This window comes from Dryobates pubescens, chromosome 19, assembly GCF_014839835.1.
Source record: "Dryobates pubescens isolate bDryPub1 chromosome 19, bDryPub1.pri, whole genome shotgun sequence".
Classification (NCBI taxonomy): Eukaryota; Metazoa; Chordata; class Aves; order Piciformes; family Picidae; genus Dryobates; species Dryobates pubescens.
In genome coordinates this window covers 19,103,321-19,118,743 of record NC_071630.1, presented here as the reverse complement: position 1 = coordinate 19,118,743, position 15,423 = coordinate 19,103,321, and the positions used below count along the sequence as shown (strand labels likewise).

General features: G+C 39.5%; 1 protein-coding gene across 2 annotated transcripts in view; it reads right to left on the bottom strand.

Moving 5' to 3' along the window:
* Positions 1-1,151: 1,151 nt before the first annotated feature.
* The window catches only part of NKD1 (NKD inhibitor of WNT signaling pathway 1), a 105,226-nt gene continuing 90,954 nt past the window's right edge, over positions 1,152-15,423 (bottom strand). For both annotated transcript variants that reach the window (XM_054170010.1, XM_054170011.1), the window contains 4 exons: positions 9,446-9,593; positions 8,321-8,405; positions 2,703-2,833; positions 1,152-1,954 (listed from right to left, as the gene is read on the bottom strand). In XM_054170010.1, coding sequence (XP_054025985.1) covers positions 1,380-1,954; positions 2,703-2,833; positions 8,321-8,405; positions 9,446-9,593 — 939 coding nt within the window. In that variant the 3' untranslated portion in view covers positions 1,152-1,379. The remainder of the gene's footprint in view (positions 1,955-2,702; positions 2,834-8,320; positions 8,406-9,445; positions 9,594-15,423) is intronic.

The window sequence follows — 15,423 nt, the reverse complement described above, 5'->3', positions numbered from 1 at the left end:
GAAAGTAACATTTTAATGTACTGACCCTTTTTTCACTGTTCCAATTTGCTTTTGGCCTTCAAATTTCTCAGCAGCCAGTACGGTCTTGTGAGTATGGTCTAATTCTCCTTCACGGAATGGAAGCCCTTTGACACAGAAAAAGGCCAGAACAACTGTGAACGATATTTTTTTCACATGCTGAATTGTCTCTAAAATGGGAGAAGCACAAATTGGTAGGTACTGGGGAAATTTAAACTGGAGGCACCTAAGAAAATGCCATGGCATATGATTCTAAGAAGTCACTGTTGTGGAAAAAAAATATTATAATGTTAATATTCAAACCACAGATTTTTAAAACACAACAAAATGTACCTGAGAGTGTGCATATTTATATATATATATTTATATTTATATTTTATATATATTTGCCAACATTTAAAGTGAGAAAGTATATTTTCCTCAATTCTTTCTCAAAACAAAGAACTGTGGATTTAAACAAAACTAAAACCCCAACAACCCCTCTCCTTCTCAAACCCCCATGAATGACACTTACGGGCCCAAGCACTGAAGTCTAGTGATGCTTTTGAAAACCCCATTTCACATCCTCCTCTTTTCAAAGGGTTACCCCAAACAGAATGGAAAGTAAGCAAGAGAAAAACCAAAAATAAAAGTATATTTAACTATTACCCAGTATGTAACAGACTGTACTCGTGTTGGTGAAGAATCTCCAAGAAAATAATGTGTAAGTCATACAAATGCAGCTCTGTTGACAAGTGCAGCTGAAGGAAGTTATGAAGGTAATGAATTTGAAAGGATGTGAGCACAAACAGGCTACGTGAATGCAGTATATTAACCCCCCCACCCCCCGCCCCCCATAGCACATTACAATCAATAAAAAGAAAATAAAATCTGAATAATACTAGAGGTAGCAGCTGTTTGTATTTCCCATTATTCTGAGTATCTCTGGAGTCCAACCCTTCCAACATTGCTCCCCTGAAAAAAAGGCTTGTGTGCGATCAGCCGACATACAGCAGAGTGGTAAGCTAGATGTCTGCAATAGTGTTTGAAGTATCTTTCCTACTACAATGGAAGTAGTACTTGTAAAGAAGTGCATTAAGTCACAGCTCAGAAAGCTATGGCTGTTTGCTGTTTTACAAGCCACTAAAAAAAAAACATTAAAAAAAAAAATCAATCCACAAAGTGTTTAAGTAAGCTATGTAGTTCCACAACATATAAATAGGGTAAGTTTCAAGAGTTCCATATAACCTCTAAAATATATGCTAGATGAATATTAATGGAGTAACAATAATATTAATCATAGTAATGCCTTAGTTCTGTTATCACAAGAGTGTATTTCCTTCATATGTGATGATTTTTGGAGGATGTTGGCAGCATCTCTTCTATGTCTGGTAGAAGTGATGGTAGTGGTGGTGGTGCTCATGGTGGTGGTGGTGTTCGTGTCTTTGTATCATTTGTCCAACTTGGCCTTCATATAAAATGACTGTAGGCAGGTCTCTCACGTGTTCTTTTTCCACAACTGTCCCTGGAGACTGGAAAGTTTTGCACATTTGGTGACTCTCCTTTGCCCTCTGCTTATGCTTCTTGTGAACCTGTTGAGATTGCAAGGGGAGATAAGGAAGATTCTGGCCCACCCGTGCAGTTGGGGAAGGCATTGGCATGGATGCCCCTTGAAAAGGTTTATTTCTAACAGCCCTTCCAGGATGCACAGGGGCAATGTTTTTGCCCTGGGCCTTGGGAGACCTCACAAAGTGCTTGTTTGAGTCCTGGTTCCGGAGCCTCTGTTGGATTTCTGCAATCTTGGAATACGAACTTTCAGCCAGATTGACGTGGCTTGGATCCACCACTTGAGACTTCCTATGGTGAGCATGGAAGGTTTCAGGTTCATGAGAACGGGATCTAGTCTGATTCACAACTCTGCTTGGTGGGTCATGTTTTTGAGCTGCTGGAGGAGATCCTAGGAAATAACAAGCTGAGTTAGTCATCTAGTATTTCAAAGTTTTAATTAGTAGCATGCAGTTGGCAGGGATAGCATTATCAGCAGAGTGAACTGTTCCTAAGGAAATGAATGCAATTACAGCTGTCTAGTTTAATTACATGTAATAATTCTGACTAGTAAATAACACACACAAACATACATATGTATGTAAGAGTGAATGCGTGTGTGAGGGCATGCATGTGTATGAAAGTCTTTACATTACCTTCTCTTTGTCATGGTCTATCTGAAATTCACCAAAATAACTGAGTGGAACAGTAAAATCTTGGCAGAGGACAGGCAAAGGGAGGAAATCTAAATCCCTTTAATTTGGGCACAGAAGCCAAAATTCCAGGTATGAACCCACAATCTCCTATATTTGGATCAGTAGTGAGTATAAAATATGTGCTGGTATCATCTTGGGAATGAGCTCCAACATCCAAAAATAAGTCCTTGGCTCACCCACAGACTAAACTTAATTTAGATGTAAAGATTGTTCTCCTGGGCTCACCTCTAAGTTTAGCTACACAAACAAGTACTTCAAAGCAGCACTTGCATCACATTAGCTACTCCACTGTGATACTACCTCCACCAGTAAATATCTTACAGTACTCACAGTCCTATTCCTTCCAGTAAGTCATAATAGACAAATCACACAAATTCACAATTCACTTCCCCTGATGTGGAAAAATGAATAGACAAAAAGGTTGCAACACAAATTACCAGATACCTGGCCCAAACTTTGATGTGTAGTTTTCTATTCCTGCAAGATCCAAATAGTGGTTTCTCCTTTCAATGTTCTCATCAACACAATGACGATAGCACCCACTTTGTTCTGGATTGTTCTCACTCTGGTGATATCTGTCAGCAGGAAACAAAATTACAATTCAGCAGAAGTTCTTCAAAGTTGTTATCACCATCTGTTATCAGCAACAACTAATGGCCCCTTTGAAGTGACAGGAGTTGCTCACAAATAAACAACTAACGCTTCAAATTCTGGATGACCGGATTTGCTAAGTTGATAGGCCTGAACTGACTGTTCTTTCCCCTCATATAAATCGACCCTCATGGTGCAAAGCAAAGGAGGCTTTCAAATTGCATCACACATGCAAAAACAAATAAAAATGCTCCTAGGGTTTATTACATTCTGTCTTAGGGCCAAACCATTCAACTCATTCTTCAGTTTGTACATGCCAAAGAAAACCTGCTGTTTGATTCATGACTGTTCCCACTGCTGTCAGGAAGTGCTGGGGTAAGCCTTGTGTCAGATAAACATTCATGCATATCTGCTTCAGAAAGACAGGCAACAGCACAGGTGTAGTAACCAGAGAGAGCCTGAGAAGAGAAGGTATTGGTAGGACACCCAGAGATAACTGCAGCTTTCCAAAATACAATTAGTAAGGTCAGATCAGCCGTTGGCTTCAGAATCTCTACTCTTTTTTCCTGCTCAGCTTTGCAATTTTATTTATAGCAGAACTATTTCCTGAGAATGAATATCTGAAATACCATTCATTTATGAGGCAGAAAAAAATCAGGCAGAGGTTTACAGTATTGTAGCCCATAATGCCAAACAATTTAATTTAGCAATTTAAATGGATGTCTGCAGACATAAACAATATTTTCAATGTCACAAACAGGATAAGCAGAAAACTCTTGATTAAGTCACAGTCTGTGTCATTCAGATAGTTCAGTCTCAAATGCCGCAAGATAGACTTTGCTATTCAACCGTGTAATTGCATGATGTGAACTTAAGGCCAGAATTTTGCCTATAGCAGTTGCTAAAATAGGGGCTCTGTACTATATGGTGCCCAGCGTTCTGCTTTTAGTCTGTTAACAAATTCCCAGGTTCCCAGAGGCTGCTGATCCCACTGAGCTTTGGCACAAACTGCTTTCCTGGTCTACCATACTACCCTTCAGGGACATCGCAGAACTGAGTCAGTATGGCTTTGTCAGACACATGTCTACAGTTTCTTTTATAAAAGTCGCAAGACTTGACCTACCTGGAAGATCATTTTTGCTCTACTTTGATTGAGGCAGAGTCTCCTGAATAGAGGAGAGTCTGCTTGGAAAGCAGGTAAGCTTTAAAGACTCTCAGTCAGCTTTGAACTCCAGAAGTGACAAGTGGTGCCTTCAAATAAGAGGGAATGTCCAGATACTCTTTAGGTTTTTTGGACACACCGCCAACTTTAGTACCTTTTCTGCCTCAGACACATCTTTCCAAGTTGTTACACTTTAGCAGGTCAGCATAAAAGATCTCTGGGGTTAGAACCATGGAAACCACTGGGACTTGCACAAGTCCCAAAGACAATGCCCATTTAACTCAGAAACAAAACATTTGGTTTGATCCGACACAATTAAGCAACACTGTATACAGCACTGCCTGTTGAAAAACCAAGTCAATGGGGAACCTGTTTCTTTGTTACTGTAATGAATTCCATTTCTCATCAAGAGGGTGCAGATGAACTACACCAGTATTGCCACAGCCCTACATTCTCATAGCTTTCTTACACGCAAGATGACGTGCAAGCCATATTCATGCAAATATACACAGTGAAGCAATTATATGCTGATGAGAGATGAGTTCCACTGTTAAAAGAGAACCTTAAACACTTCTGAGAACTGAAGAGTCTGGCATCCAGCCCCACAATGCTGTCCTACATACACACGGGAAGACACAAGCATGCATCAACCATGCATCAAGCACAGCTGTCAAAAAAAAAAATATATAGTGTTGTCACTGGGTTGTTTCTTTGTTTGGTTTGATTTTTAATTAAAAAAGACATCTGCTTAAGTGTTTGTGGTGTGTATGAAAGTCCCTTCTAAAATTCCCATGCTGGAGTGTCATCCAATGGCAATAAGCACACAGCTATATAGTAGGTAAGGGGAACAGAGCAGTGGCAGAACATGGGGCATAAAAATGAAGGGACATTTCCTGAAAGCTGTGCTCACTGATAACAGAGTTTAAGCCAGTCAGGGAGAGATCATTTAAGCAGGAAAGAAAGGAGGAGTGAGAATGTGTGTCTGTGGGTAAAATGAAAATGTTTTAGAGGCTGGCAGGAATCGTATTTTCCCTGTCACAGTAAAGACATATAAAGTTAGAATGGTGTGAAGATAGCCAGTCCACAAAGTTGTCTCCTAGTTCTCTTCCACCATACATTTTGCACTACACATGCCAGGCAAGCTAGCTGTGAATTTAGCTACTTGATACTTGTCTCAGCCCTGTGGGTGAAAACTCTCGCCTGTAGCTTTGAGCAGATGGAAAAAAAAAATCTAACTCACCTATCACCCACCTTCAGGATAAAAACATTTCTATCCAGTTTATCTTGAATATTAATCACATCTTGCCTAGAATTCCTAAGTGAGTTTGTGAAATGTGTGCACTTCTCAGGAGTCCTCATTGCTGCTTTCAAAAGGGAAGCTTCTGCATTAATATCATGAGATTCTGCTATGAGCCTTAGAGAGCTCTCCTGAGGGTTAGCACTTTGGTCAGAGTGTGAAAGTATCCCTGCAACGCACACGCAGTGTGAACAGGACATTCCTGGTCCTATGTTTAATGAGATGCAATAAAAGCTGTCAGATGCTAACAGTTGTCTGATGCTGATCTGCTCAGCTCAAGATACAGATATGTTCTGCCTAGGAAGCCTCTAACCACTAACCAAAGGGATGAGAAGGACAAATACAACAGAGCCAAGATTGTACCGTAACATTTGATACATTTATGGCTGTGGATTTAAGTGGAAATGGCTGCTGTTCACAACACCAGTACATCTGCAAAAGGAGGTGGATGGGAGGGTGACTTTCAACTGAAAGGGGATTTTTGAAGTAGAGTATCAGACAAAGCCAGCCCATCAAATTCTCACAGGACAAACCTTTGCTAATGAGCAGAGGGAATCTGAACACCACATCTAGGCCAGCAAGCAAAACCACAGAATATTCTTTAGTTCACAGAATTTTTACAAAGTTGCTAAGAGAAAAGTAGAAGTCATTTTAGTTTTCTTTTTAACTGAAATGTGATTGTGCTCGGATTTACTCTCTGGGATAACTCACTAGCATTTTTTCCCTCTGTCCAAAAAAGGGAGGCACAGTTTTGTTGTGACTTTTAATATGACTGAGTATTCCTTCTTTTGATAAGTTTATTATGTATTTGGACAAATATCCCTAAATCCAAGGAAAGACAAAAGTGGATTATTTTTCTTTTTAATTTGCAGCTGAAGAAAAAAGGCACCTAATGATTCAAAGTCATTACTGTAGCATTTCAGCAAACATTTTCCTCTACCTTAGCACAACACACAAAATCCTAGAAGAGACAAAACCTATACACCAAGCTGACCTGTTTCGAGCTACTGATTAAAATGCATCAGGAACTGGCCTGCATCAGGAAGAGTGTGGCCAGCAGGAGCAGGGAGGTCATTCTCCCCCTGTACGCTGCACTGATTAGGCCACACCTTGAGTACTGTGTCCAGTTCTGGGCCCCTCAGTTTAGGAAGGATGTTGACTTGTTGGAACGTGTCCAGAGAAGGGCAACAAAGTTGGTGAGGGGTTTGGAACACAAGCCCTATGAGGAGAGGCTGAGGGAGCTGGGGTTGCTTAGCCTGGAGAAGAGGAGGCTCAGGGGAGACCTTATTGCTCTCTACAACTACCTGAAGGAAGGTTGTAGACAGGCAGATGTTGGTCTCTTCTCCCAGGCAGCCAGCACCAGAACAAGAGGACACAGTCTCAGGCTGCACCAAGGGAGGTTTAGGTTGGATGTTAGGAAGAAGTTCTATACAGAGAGAGTGATTGCCCATTGGAATGGGCTGCCCGGGGAGGCGGTGGAGTCACCATCATTGGAGGTGTTCAGGAGGAGACTTGATGGGGTGCTTGGTGCCATGGTTTAGTTGATTAGGTGGGTTGGATTGGTTGATGGGTTGGACGCGATGATCTTGTCTTCCAACCTGGTCTATTCTATTCTATTCTAAAATTACCTGCTTTTGATCTGTTTTCCTACCCATTAAAATATCAAATTCAGAAAAGGACTAGCACACCTACATGGATGAGAGATTAACATCATTCTTGTCTGTAAAAAAAAAATTAGTATTTAAAAAACCAAAGTCCTTATCACATACTCTGAAGTTCAGTGCAGGTAATATCTATTAGGTAGGTAGAACTCATGATAACTAGACAGATACACATGCTTACATATTTTCAGAGTAAAAAGGCCTGTTCTGGACTGGCATCCAAAATAATGTACATTCTGTTAGGGAAGAACTAAAAAGTTTTTTGTTATCTCAGATGTAGATGGCTGCAAGTATACATGCAGCTCATTAAAGAAACCACTGTGCTTTGGCTTTTTTGGAAATGGATGCACTCTAAGTCACACAGGCTGGATTCCAACACTGGAATCTTTTTTCCAGTGGTATAATGTGTTCTTAAACTTCTGAAACAAAATTAAATATCCCAATTTTCCTGCAATATTACTTTAAATAGAAAGGTTCTAAGCAACCAGGGTGATTCCTACATGTGAGCTACCTCATGACTAAACCTGTAAGGAAATTGATCTAAAGCTCATGTGGCAGTAGGGAGGCATGGTTTCTTACAGTCAGCAGAGACACCTATTCTGCTAAGTCACTGAGAGGCAAGAAGGAGATGAATTTACTTCTCCCACCAAATGTACAAATCAACTTCGTAAGTGGGGTTGAGCTATCCCACAGCTACTATAAACCAGAACCACATCAGCAGAATGGAGTATGGAGCAGCCAGCATGCTGGAAGCTCTTATCACTCATTCTATGGGACAAAGCTAGTTAGACCACTTGCTGTAAACGTTATTGTCTGCTGCAAGCTCCCTTCTTTCCTCCTGCTAGGCACTGTACACCTGGTGCTAGCTCAAAGTTGCTTCGTTTAGGAGGAAAGATGGCAGGGAGAAGTAAACAAGACTGATTTAATAAAGCTGTGAGCTGAGCTGACCAATGAAATAGATAGGCTGGAAGGCAGATGGAGAAAGGAACTGGCCTCTATGAAAATGAGGGTTTAGGAAACTTTTAGCCAAAGGCTGTGCTAAAAACCCCAGTAGCAGGCATAATATTTGCAGATGTCATCTAAAAAGACACTGCATGTCCTCCAAAGGGACAACAGAATAAGAAAAATTGAGTAATGGGTGCCATAGATTTTGCTTTTCTTGGTTTGTTTGTTTCCAGTTTATTATATAAAATAACCACCCATGGAACCTACTGACAGTTTCATAGTGAAAAGACCTGTCATTCCTCTATTTTAACATAACTTTTAAAAATAAAGCAAGTCAGAAGCCCGTGGTTGATGTTTCCTCAGAGGTATGCAATGCCCATCAGGAGCCAGTGTTCTTTCCCCTTACCTGAGAGATGCCCGCTGCTTCTTCTCAGAGCTTCTTACTTCTTCATTAGCTTTGCTTTCAGCTCTATGCCTGGCACTCTGCAAATCTGCCAACAAGAGAAAGTACACCATTCTCACATTACTGTCCTTGCTGATCAGCATAACTGACATGCTACATTGCAAGTGCATTTCTTCTTGTCGGTAGATCAGGATGTTAAGTTTCATTTCATGTAGCCTTCTCAAAAGTGCTTTTGTCCACATGACATATTTTAGTCATGCATAACCTTGACTGTAGGACATTAGTCAGGGCTAGGCTGCAAGCTGTAAGCCATGTGGCAGGTTAAAAGGAATCACATTCATACTGACATGCTTGTCCCTCAGGAGGGCTTGGCCATTTGGAACTAAATGCTGCAGTAATGCATCATATAGCTCCCCAGCGGTGCAAATTTGCTTATGCTGCACTCGAAGTGGGTGGATGTGTGTGCATATATATATATATTAAAACCAAGGTAACAAAGATCTCCTTTTGGATAAGGTTCCCACATTTTCTACTGAAGTATTGGTTTAAACACTTTTTAAGTTCTTTCATTTAGTAGTACTATACCTACTGAAATAATTATGCTGATACAATTATTATTAGTGTTTACAAGGTGAATAAGCTGCCAAACCATAAGCCATTTTATAATGGTAGGCTCTGTCAGTATGGAAAAATGTGCAATTTTTATGCATAGATTTATAAAGGTTACTTATGTTTAACTGCTTATTCTTATCCAGCAGCAGTGATAGCTGTGCACTGGTAAAAAAAAAATTATAGCACTACACCTGTTCCCATGCAAACTAAGTATATCAGTGGAGTTAGAGTGACACAAATCGAGGCAGCCTTAAATCTGCCCTGCAGTACAGAAAGACAACAGAACAGATAGGTTATTGATGCTTCCAAAAAGAAACAGTCAATTAGGAGACACTGAAAGGAGGGTAGTCAATTTTGCATCCAAGATCATAAAGAGGTTCATGGGGTTTAAAATACCCACATAATTACTTGCATTTAAGTATACATTTATCTGTATTAACAAAATTAAAAATGGATTTTTAAGGGATTCTTGAAGTATTTAGAATTTTTACCCAATGGCTGACTGCACATCCTTACCAGTATGATTTAACAAGATACTCTTTTTCTTCTGACTGCCATCTGGTGCCACAGTAAGTTTCACTCGCAGAGTTTTGCTGGAACTAGGAGAATGGTTTACTGATGCATCAACTACCTCATAGATGGTATGAAGCAAGCTGGTAATATCCTATAGTTGGATTGAAACACAAAAAAGGCAAACTGCTGTGAAAATGTTCTGAAACTCTCTTGGACTTAGGACTATTAAATGTGGAAATATCTTCAGAAGTCACTGAATTTAAAAGTGTTGACCTCATGCAGAACCGCAGAATCTTCATCGAATGGCATAATATTTCTGAAATGGGCCAAACCAGATCAAACCAATAAAAACAGCACAAGGTATTCCAGCTTCCCAAAGTGTGAATCAGCAAAATTGGGGTCTGCCTTTCCTTTTCTCCTGTTTTCAACAGAACCCGGGGATAACTATTCATACTGTACTAAAAATTGAGTTTTCAATACCAACACAAATACCACAATTGAATAAAATCTTGGACATTGCAGTCCTACTACTTCTTAGAGGACGCAGTCTCAAGCTGTGCCAGGGGATGTTTAGGCTGGAGGTGATGAGAAAGTTCTTCACTGAGAGAGTTGTTAGCCAGTGGAATGAGCTGCCCAGGGAGGTGGTGGAGTCACCAGCCCTGGAGGTGTTCAAGAGGGGACTGGACGTGGCACTTGGTGCCATGGGTTAGTCATAAGGTCTGTGATGACAGGTTGATGATCTTTGCGGTCTCTTCCAACCTTGGTGATTCTGTGATTCTTGGCTTTTTTTTTCTTCAGATAGCTAAATGGTTGATAACATAGAGGAAAACCCGTAAGAGAAGTTTAGAACTTCAAGTTTAGAAATGTCTCAATGTCACTCTACCATATATGTCTTGGGCTCTAGCTTATTTTACAAAATTCAAACCAGTTAGTTTTTGAGCAACAGATCTAGTCATGCCTATGACAGACCATTCTTCACACACCTCTTTGAAGGCAATGGGCCATGAACAAATGCTTACATGTCTGACTAAATCAGAAAGAACACTATCCAAGTTTAATAAACCAGTTGTTTCAAACAGGTGAAACACTGTTGAATAGCTGGTGATGCTCAAAGGCCTCTCCGGTTAATCAGCCAGACTCAAATAGGGCACTGTCTTAAACCGCCAGGATAAAAAGAAGATATCTCTTGGCTCACTGCATTTCCTCAAAGGGATTTTGCCTAGATTGATCTTGAGAACCAGCCTAAGGCCAAAGCATACTGATCATTATAGGCTATAAAGATCCCATTCAATATATATCTGAGAATTTCTCCATTTTGGTCTTCCTATTTCTTGATCTAGCCTAGTATCTAAGCTCTTTCCAGATGTCCATGAGCACAAAGGAAGCATCTAAATCATCTTTTGTTAAGTATAACTGGTTCTGAGGATTGAGAATCAGGTCTACAAAAATTCAAAACATCTACAATTTTTCTTTTGCACAGGGGTCAAGTCTGTAACAATAGCAGCTCAAAGTTTACAATGCCCCCACTGGTTCCAGCACTTTAGTACCAATATACCACACAGTCCTCATTATCTAACCAGCTTTAAAGGTGACACAGAAATGTTAATTTCTACTCACACAGAATATAGTGAAATACTGACCTTACAGTCAGGATAAATGATTTTATACTAGGTGGTTTTCTAGCTCAACAGGTAGAATAAAAAACCTAAATCCTATAGGGCCCACACTGTCTTAACATGTAGCCTCTCTAACTTTTCTGCATTCAGTGGAATTTCTGCAAACTTCTGATTTCAAGACAAAATACTCATAGAAAGAGAGCAGAAATTACAGTCTGTATTTCCCCACTGACATATGGGCTATAACTACCATGTCAGTAGCTGCTCTCCATCATTTTGACAAGAAGCACTCTCTAAAGCTTGAATGAGGGAAAGACTGCTCAGTAACAATCTGGTGAACACCTCATAGCTCTTTAGCACACCTCACTTCTCATACTTCCACCCTAATCTGAAACTTAGGCAGATATCTAAATAGACACAGCCACATCAGACTGCCAGCATGAAGGACTGAACTTTTATGTCATCTATGAGAAAAATTCAGCCAAAAGAGAACACAGAGAGAAAAGCAAAACGTATCTGTTGTTTCATACACCCTCATAAATTATGTTCTAGGAGCATTATGCTATAATCCTACACCTCCGAACCTTCCCCTTTTGCAGAATTCTCAAGCACTGTATCTAGTCTTAACAGAGCTTCACACACTCAGTGCTGTAGTGAATGGTGCCATTTCCATAAATTCCTTAACAAGTGCTGGTTAGCCAACATGGATGGCATTTTTCCATACAAGGCCACTATCAAGAGTTTGTTATCAACACTTTCATTCACCATAATCTGTCCTTCCTTTTTTCAACTAAACCAGATGTTTGTACAAGCTGATCACCCAGTCCATTTTAGCTTCAATAAGCAAAGATAAAATGTCTTTACTTAGACAGTCCTTGTATATATATTTTTTTTTTTCCAGTGATGAGGTCTAACTTGCTAACTGGCATACCATCTGCCCCTTGTTTCTGTGAGTGTCTTTCTCAACGAAGTGTTTGACTGGGCAGTTTATAAAGTGCCCCTAGACACTGTCAGGGAAGGCAACATTTGTGTGACACGTGCTTGGCAACTCAGAAATATGTGCACACACATCACATCACAACAATTTCCATCTCTCAGCCAAACAGGCCCAGATGAACCCAAATTAATATCCAGGCTCACAGCAGGTTAAAAGGCTGCACAGAGGTATCAGGTCAACTTGTGGCCTCATACTCCGTTGCCTTTTCATTTTGTTTAATGTTTAACACCCATCTCACTCCACAACAGTTTGAACTGTTGTGTGTTCTGGCACAGAATGAACGTGGTGGCGGATTGAGGTTAGGAATATCCTTAAGTAACCACTTAATGCTTATGCTGATCTTTTAAATACAGACAACAACATTTTTATTATAGGATTCATTTTCTTGTGGTCCTAATCTGGGGTTGGGAATTCTAGCAAACTGACAGTTCTGATTTGGTCAAACAAGTCTGCTTGGGTCATTCACTACTGTGTCATCTACCAAGGTCCTGGCTGAGTAAGTACCATCTACAAGATAGCTTGAACCTGCTATTGCTTTCCAGTTGTGAAGTTTCACAATTGTAACATACAAATTCCTGAGGCATTGAAGTGGTAGGGATGATCTCTGTCAAAGAGTTTTGACCTGTGACTAAATCTACCTTCTCACAGCTCTTTTATTTTTTTTTTTTTTTTTGGCAGCTAATATGGTAGTGGCTTCCTGTCAAACCAGCAGCACTAGACTATTAAAATAGATCTTCTAAAACCTGTATTCCATAGTTATGTGTATATTGACCCTAAAAGAATTTTCATCTTGCAGCAGACTGCCAGGAGACTGAGGCAATTAATGTTCCCCTTGAAAGCTGTCCCACTGAACGCTATCTGTATTTCAATTAAAGAACTGCCTAAAACTATTGAGACAGCTTTGCCTTCTACACACCAGCTTGTGCATCACAGATCGAAAGTTACATTGTCCTCACTTCCAGTATACCAACCAGCATTTCTTAGAGACCATCTACCAAAGAATCTAACTTCCGTGCACAGTGAATTCTGATTTTCACTTGTTACATGATTTTGCAACTGCTTTGCTTAAGACTGCTTGGAAATTGCTGCACAAAAGTTGCATCCCGTATTTCTCAGGGTTTTTTTTTCCTTTTTTAAATAAAAAAGTATAGATTTTTCAGTGCTTCCCATTTTTTTCCAAAAATATAATTTGCCTTTTTTTTTCTTTAATACTGAAATGTGCTTAAAAATTAATTCTAGTTAAAAATGATTGTGGATTTTTAAACGTGAAATGGGTAAAAGAGAAATAAGAACAAACAAAACAAAACATGTATCTCCTTTAGAGAAATGGACTATATTTAGAAGGAAACAGGCTCATGAATCTACCTTCTGAAGAGTTTCTAGTGCACAGAACTTCGGATGAGATAGCTAGTTTAATCAAGAGTTACAAAACTGAAACTATGATCTTTTTCCTCGGAGAGGAAAACAAATGCTTGCTGGGTAGTCAGCACATGCCATACCCATATTTATTTGTGCCTTGCTTATTGAATACTACAGTTGGTTTTCCAGGGCTCGAGGATTTAAGAGTATTAATCTGTATGTTTTTCACATCCTAATTTGTCAAGCAGTTACTACAATGAAGGATATTAAAAAGAGCAAGTCTAATAGACTGCCAGAAACACAGGCATTAGGAGTATTAAAAAGTGATCAATTCAGGTCACTTGTGTATGTTACACTCACACATGAGCCCACAGAATACTTTAGAGATCTTCAGTAGGAGATGAGCAGGAATTTAGAACATTCAAAGAAACTAATAAGTCTGCAAAAAAACCCAAGAGTAAATTACATTGAAGTATTCTTCATTCCTTACAGAACTCATGCAATTGAGAAAGTCCTTCTTTTGGGTATTAATATTTTACTTCTAAGGAACATTAGTAGTACAGGGACGATCCTATTTTTCCAGTATTAGCATAACTTATCATCACAGGACTAGTTACCAAACCAGAGCTTCTGTAAAAGAAACTAAGAGGATTTTCCAGAGCAATTAATTTAAAAGAACTAAATATTTGCACACAAAAATCCCCAACAGTCCCAAACTCCCCAAAATACCCAGTGAGTTTAAGAACACTGAAAGAAAACACTGTTTGACTCCCTGTAACTTGTCTGGGAGAGATGTCTTTGGTTTCCCCCCCCCCCCCAAAGACAAAAGGGAATGTCGTATTTTCTCTTAATATATGTCTCTGAAACAAATCCACCAAATCTAATGACTTAAATGATGGCCTCTGTGATACAGACAGGTGCTACCCCTTTATCCATTGGTTCCATTGCTCTTTCTATATCATAAGTTGATACAATTTGAAAATGAGGATCAGGCTGATAAATGGCAGGCCCCCCCAAACCCAGTCTCCTTCCCCGAGTCAAAGATTTGGTGCTGAGTTCCAAATGTAGAAATAACCTCAAATCTTTTCACTCATTACAGAGGATATGAGCAAAAATAACTAAAAAGGGAAAGGGGGAAAAAAAAAGGAAACATAAGAGGAAAAATTGGGTATTTAATGTAAGATCCAAAAATGCATGCAGAGAAACATCAATATCAGTTCATTACCTTTCCCTCAGAAAAAATAAAAGTACAAATGTCTCATTTGTACTTTGTAGTCTGATTTTTACACACAGAAGGACATTTTCATTCCAGCATCAGTTTTGTTTGATCATGCACGTTTTTGACTCATTCTTATATGGAACCGGAAAGGAGCCTCACTTGCTATGTCCTCAACAACTACTCTAGAAGAAATTCCCTTTTTCATTCCTGACAAGCAACTTTCTTGTGTGCCTATTTCTGCGCAGCCACTCACCAAAGAAACTCCATTTTCCAAGAAAGAACTGATTGCCAACAACAACAAGCAGCTAGTGTTTATGAAGTATAATTACATTCAGAGAGCTCAATATAAAACCTCATGGATCAAAACACATTAGTTCAATTATCCAAGTTTTAAGTCCTATTACAAATATCTGTGTGAAGATAATTACAGTGCAGCTGTCAGTTCTAAAAAGGCCTGCAGTACATAATGAATTGTCCTCTTACAGCTCATGGAATGAAGGGAAACATTAGCCCAGTTTTGTAATATACATATTAGAGTGGTAAAAGTTATCTCCCACTACACCAAAAAGGGCTGAAAAAAAGGTCGTCTTCTAAGACAGAGAAAGCAACAGTTCAATAACACACAGTAATGCTCATTTCATAATTTGCCATCCCAATAATGATGCTTTCATAATGAGTGTATCTCTTCAAGACGCACGACTAGATCTGAATTTCTAATCATAAGGACTATGGAATAAGCCATACAGACTCTAGGAGGAAACCGAAGCAGTATTAGGTTCTGAAGATGTTC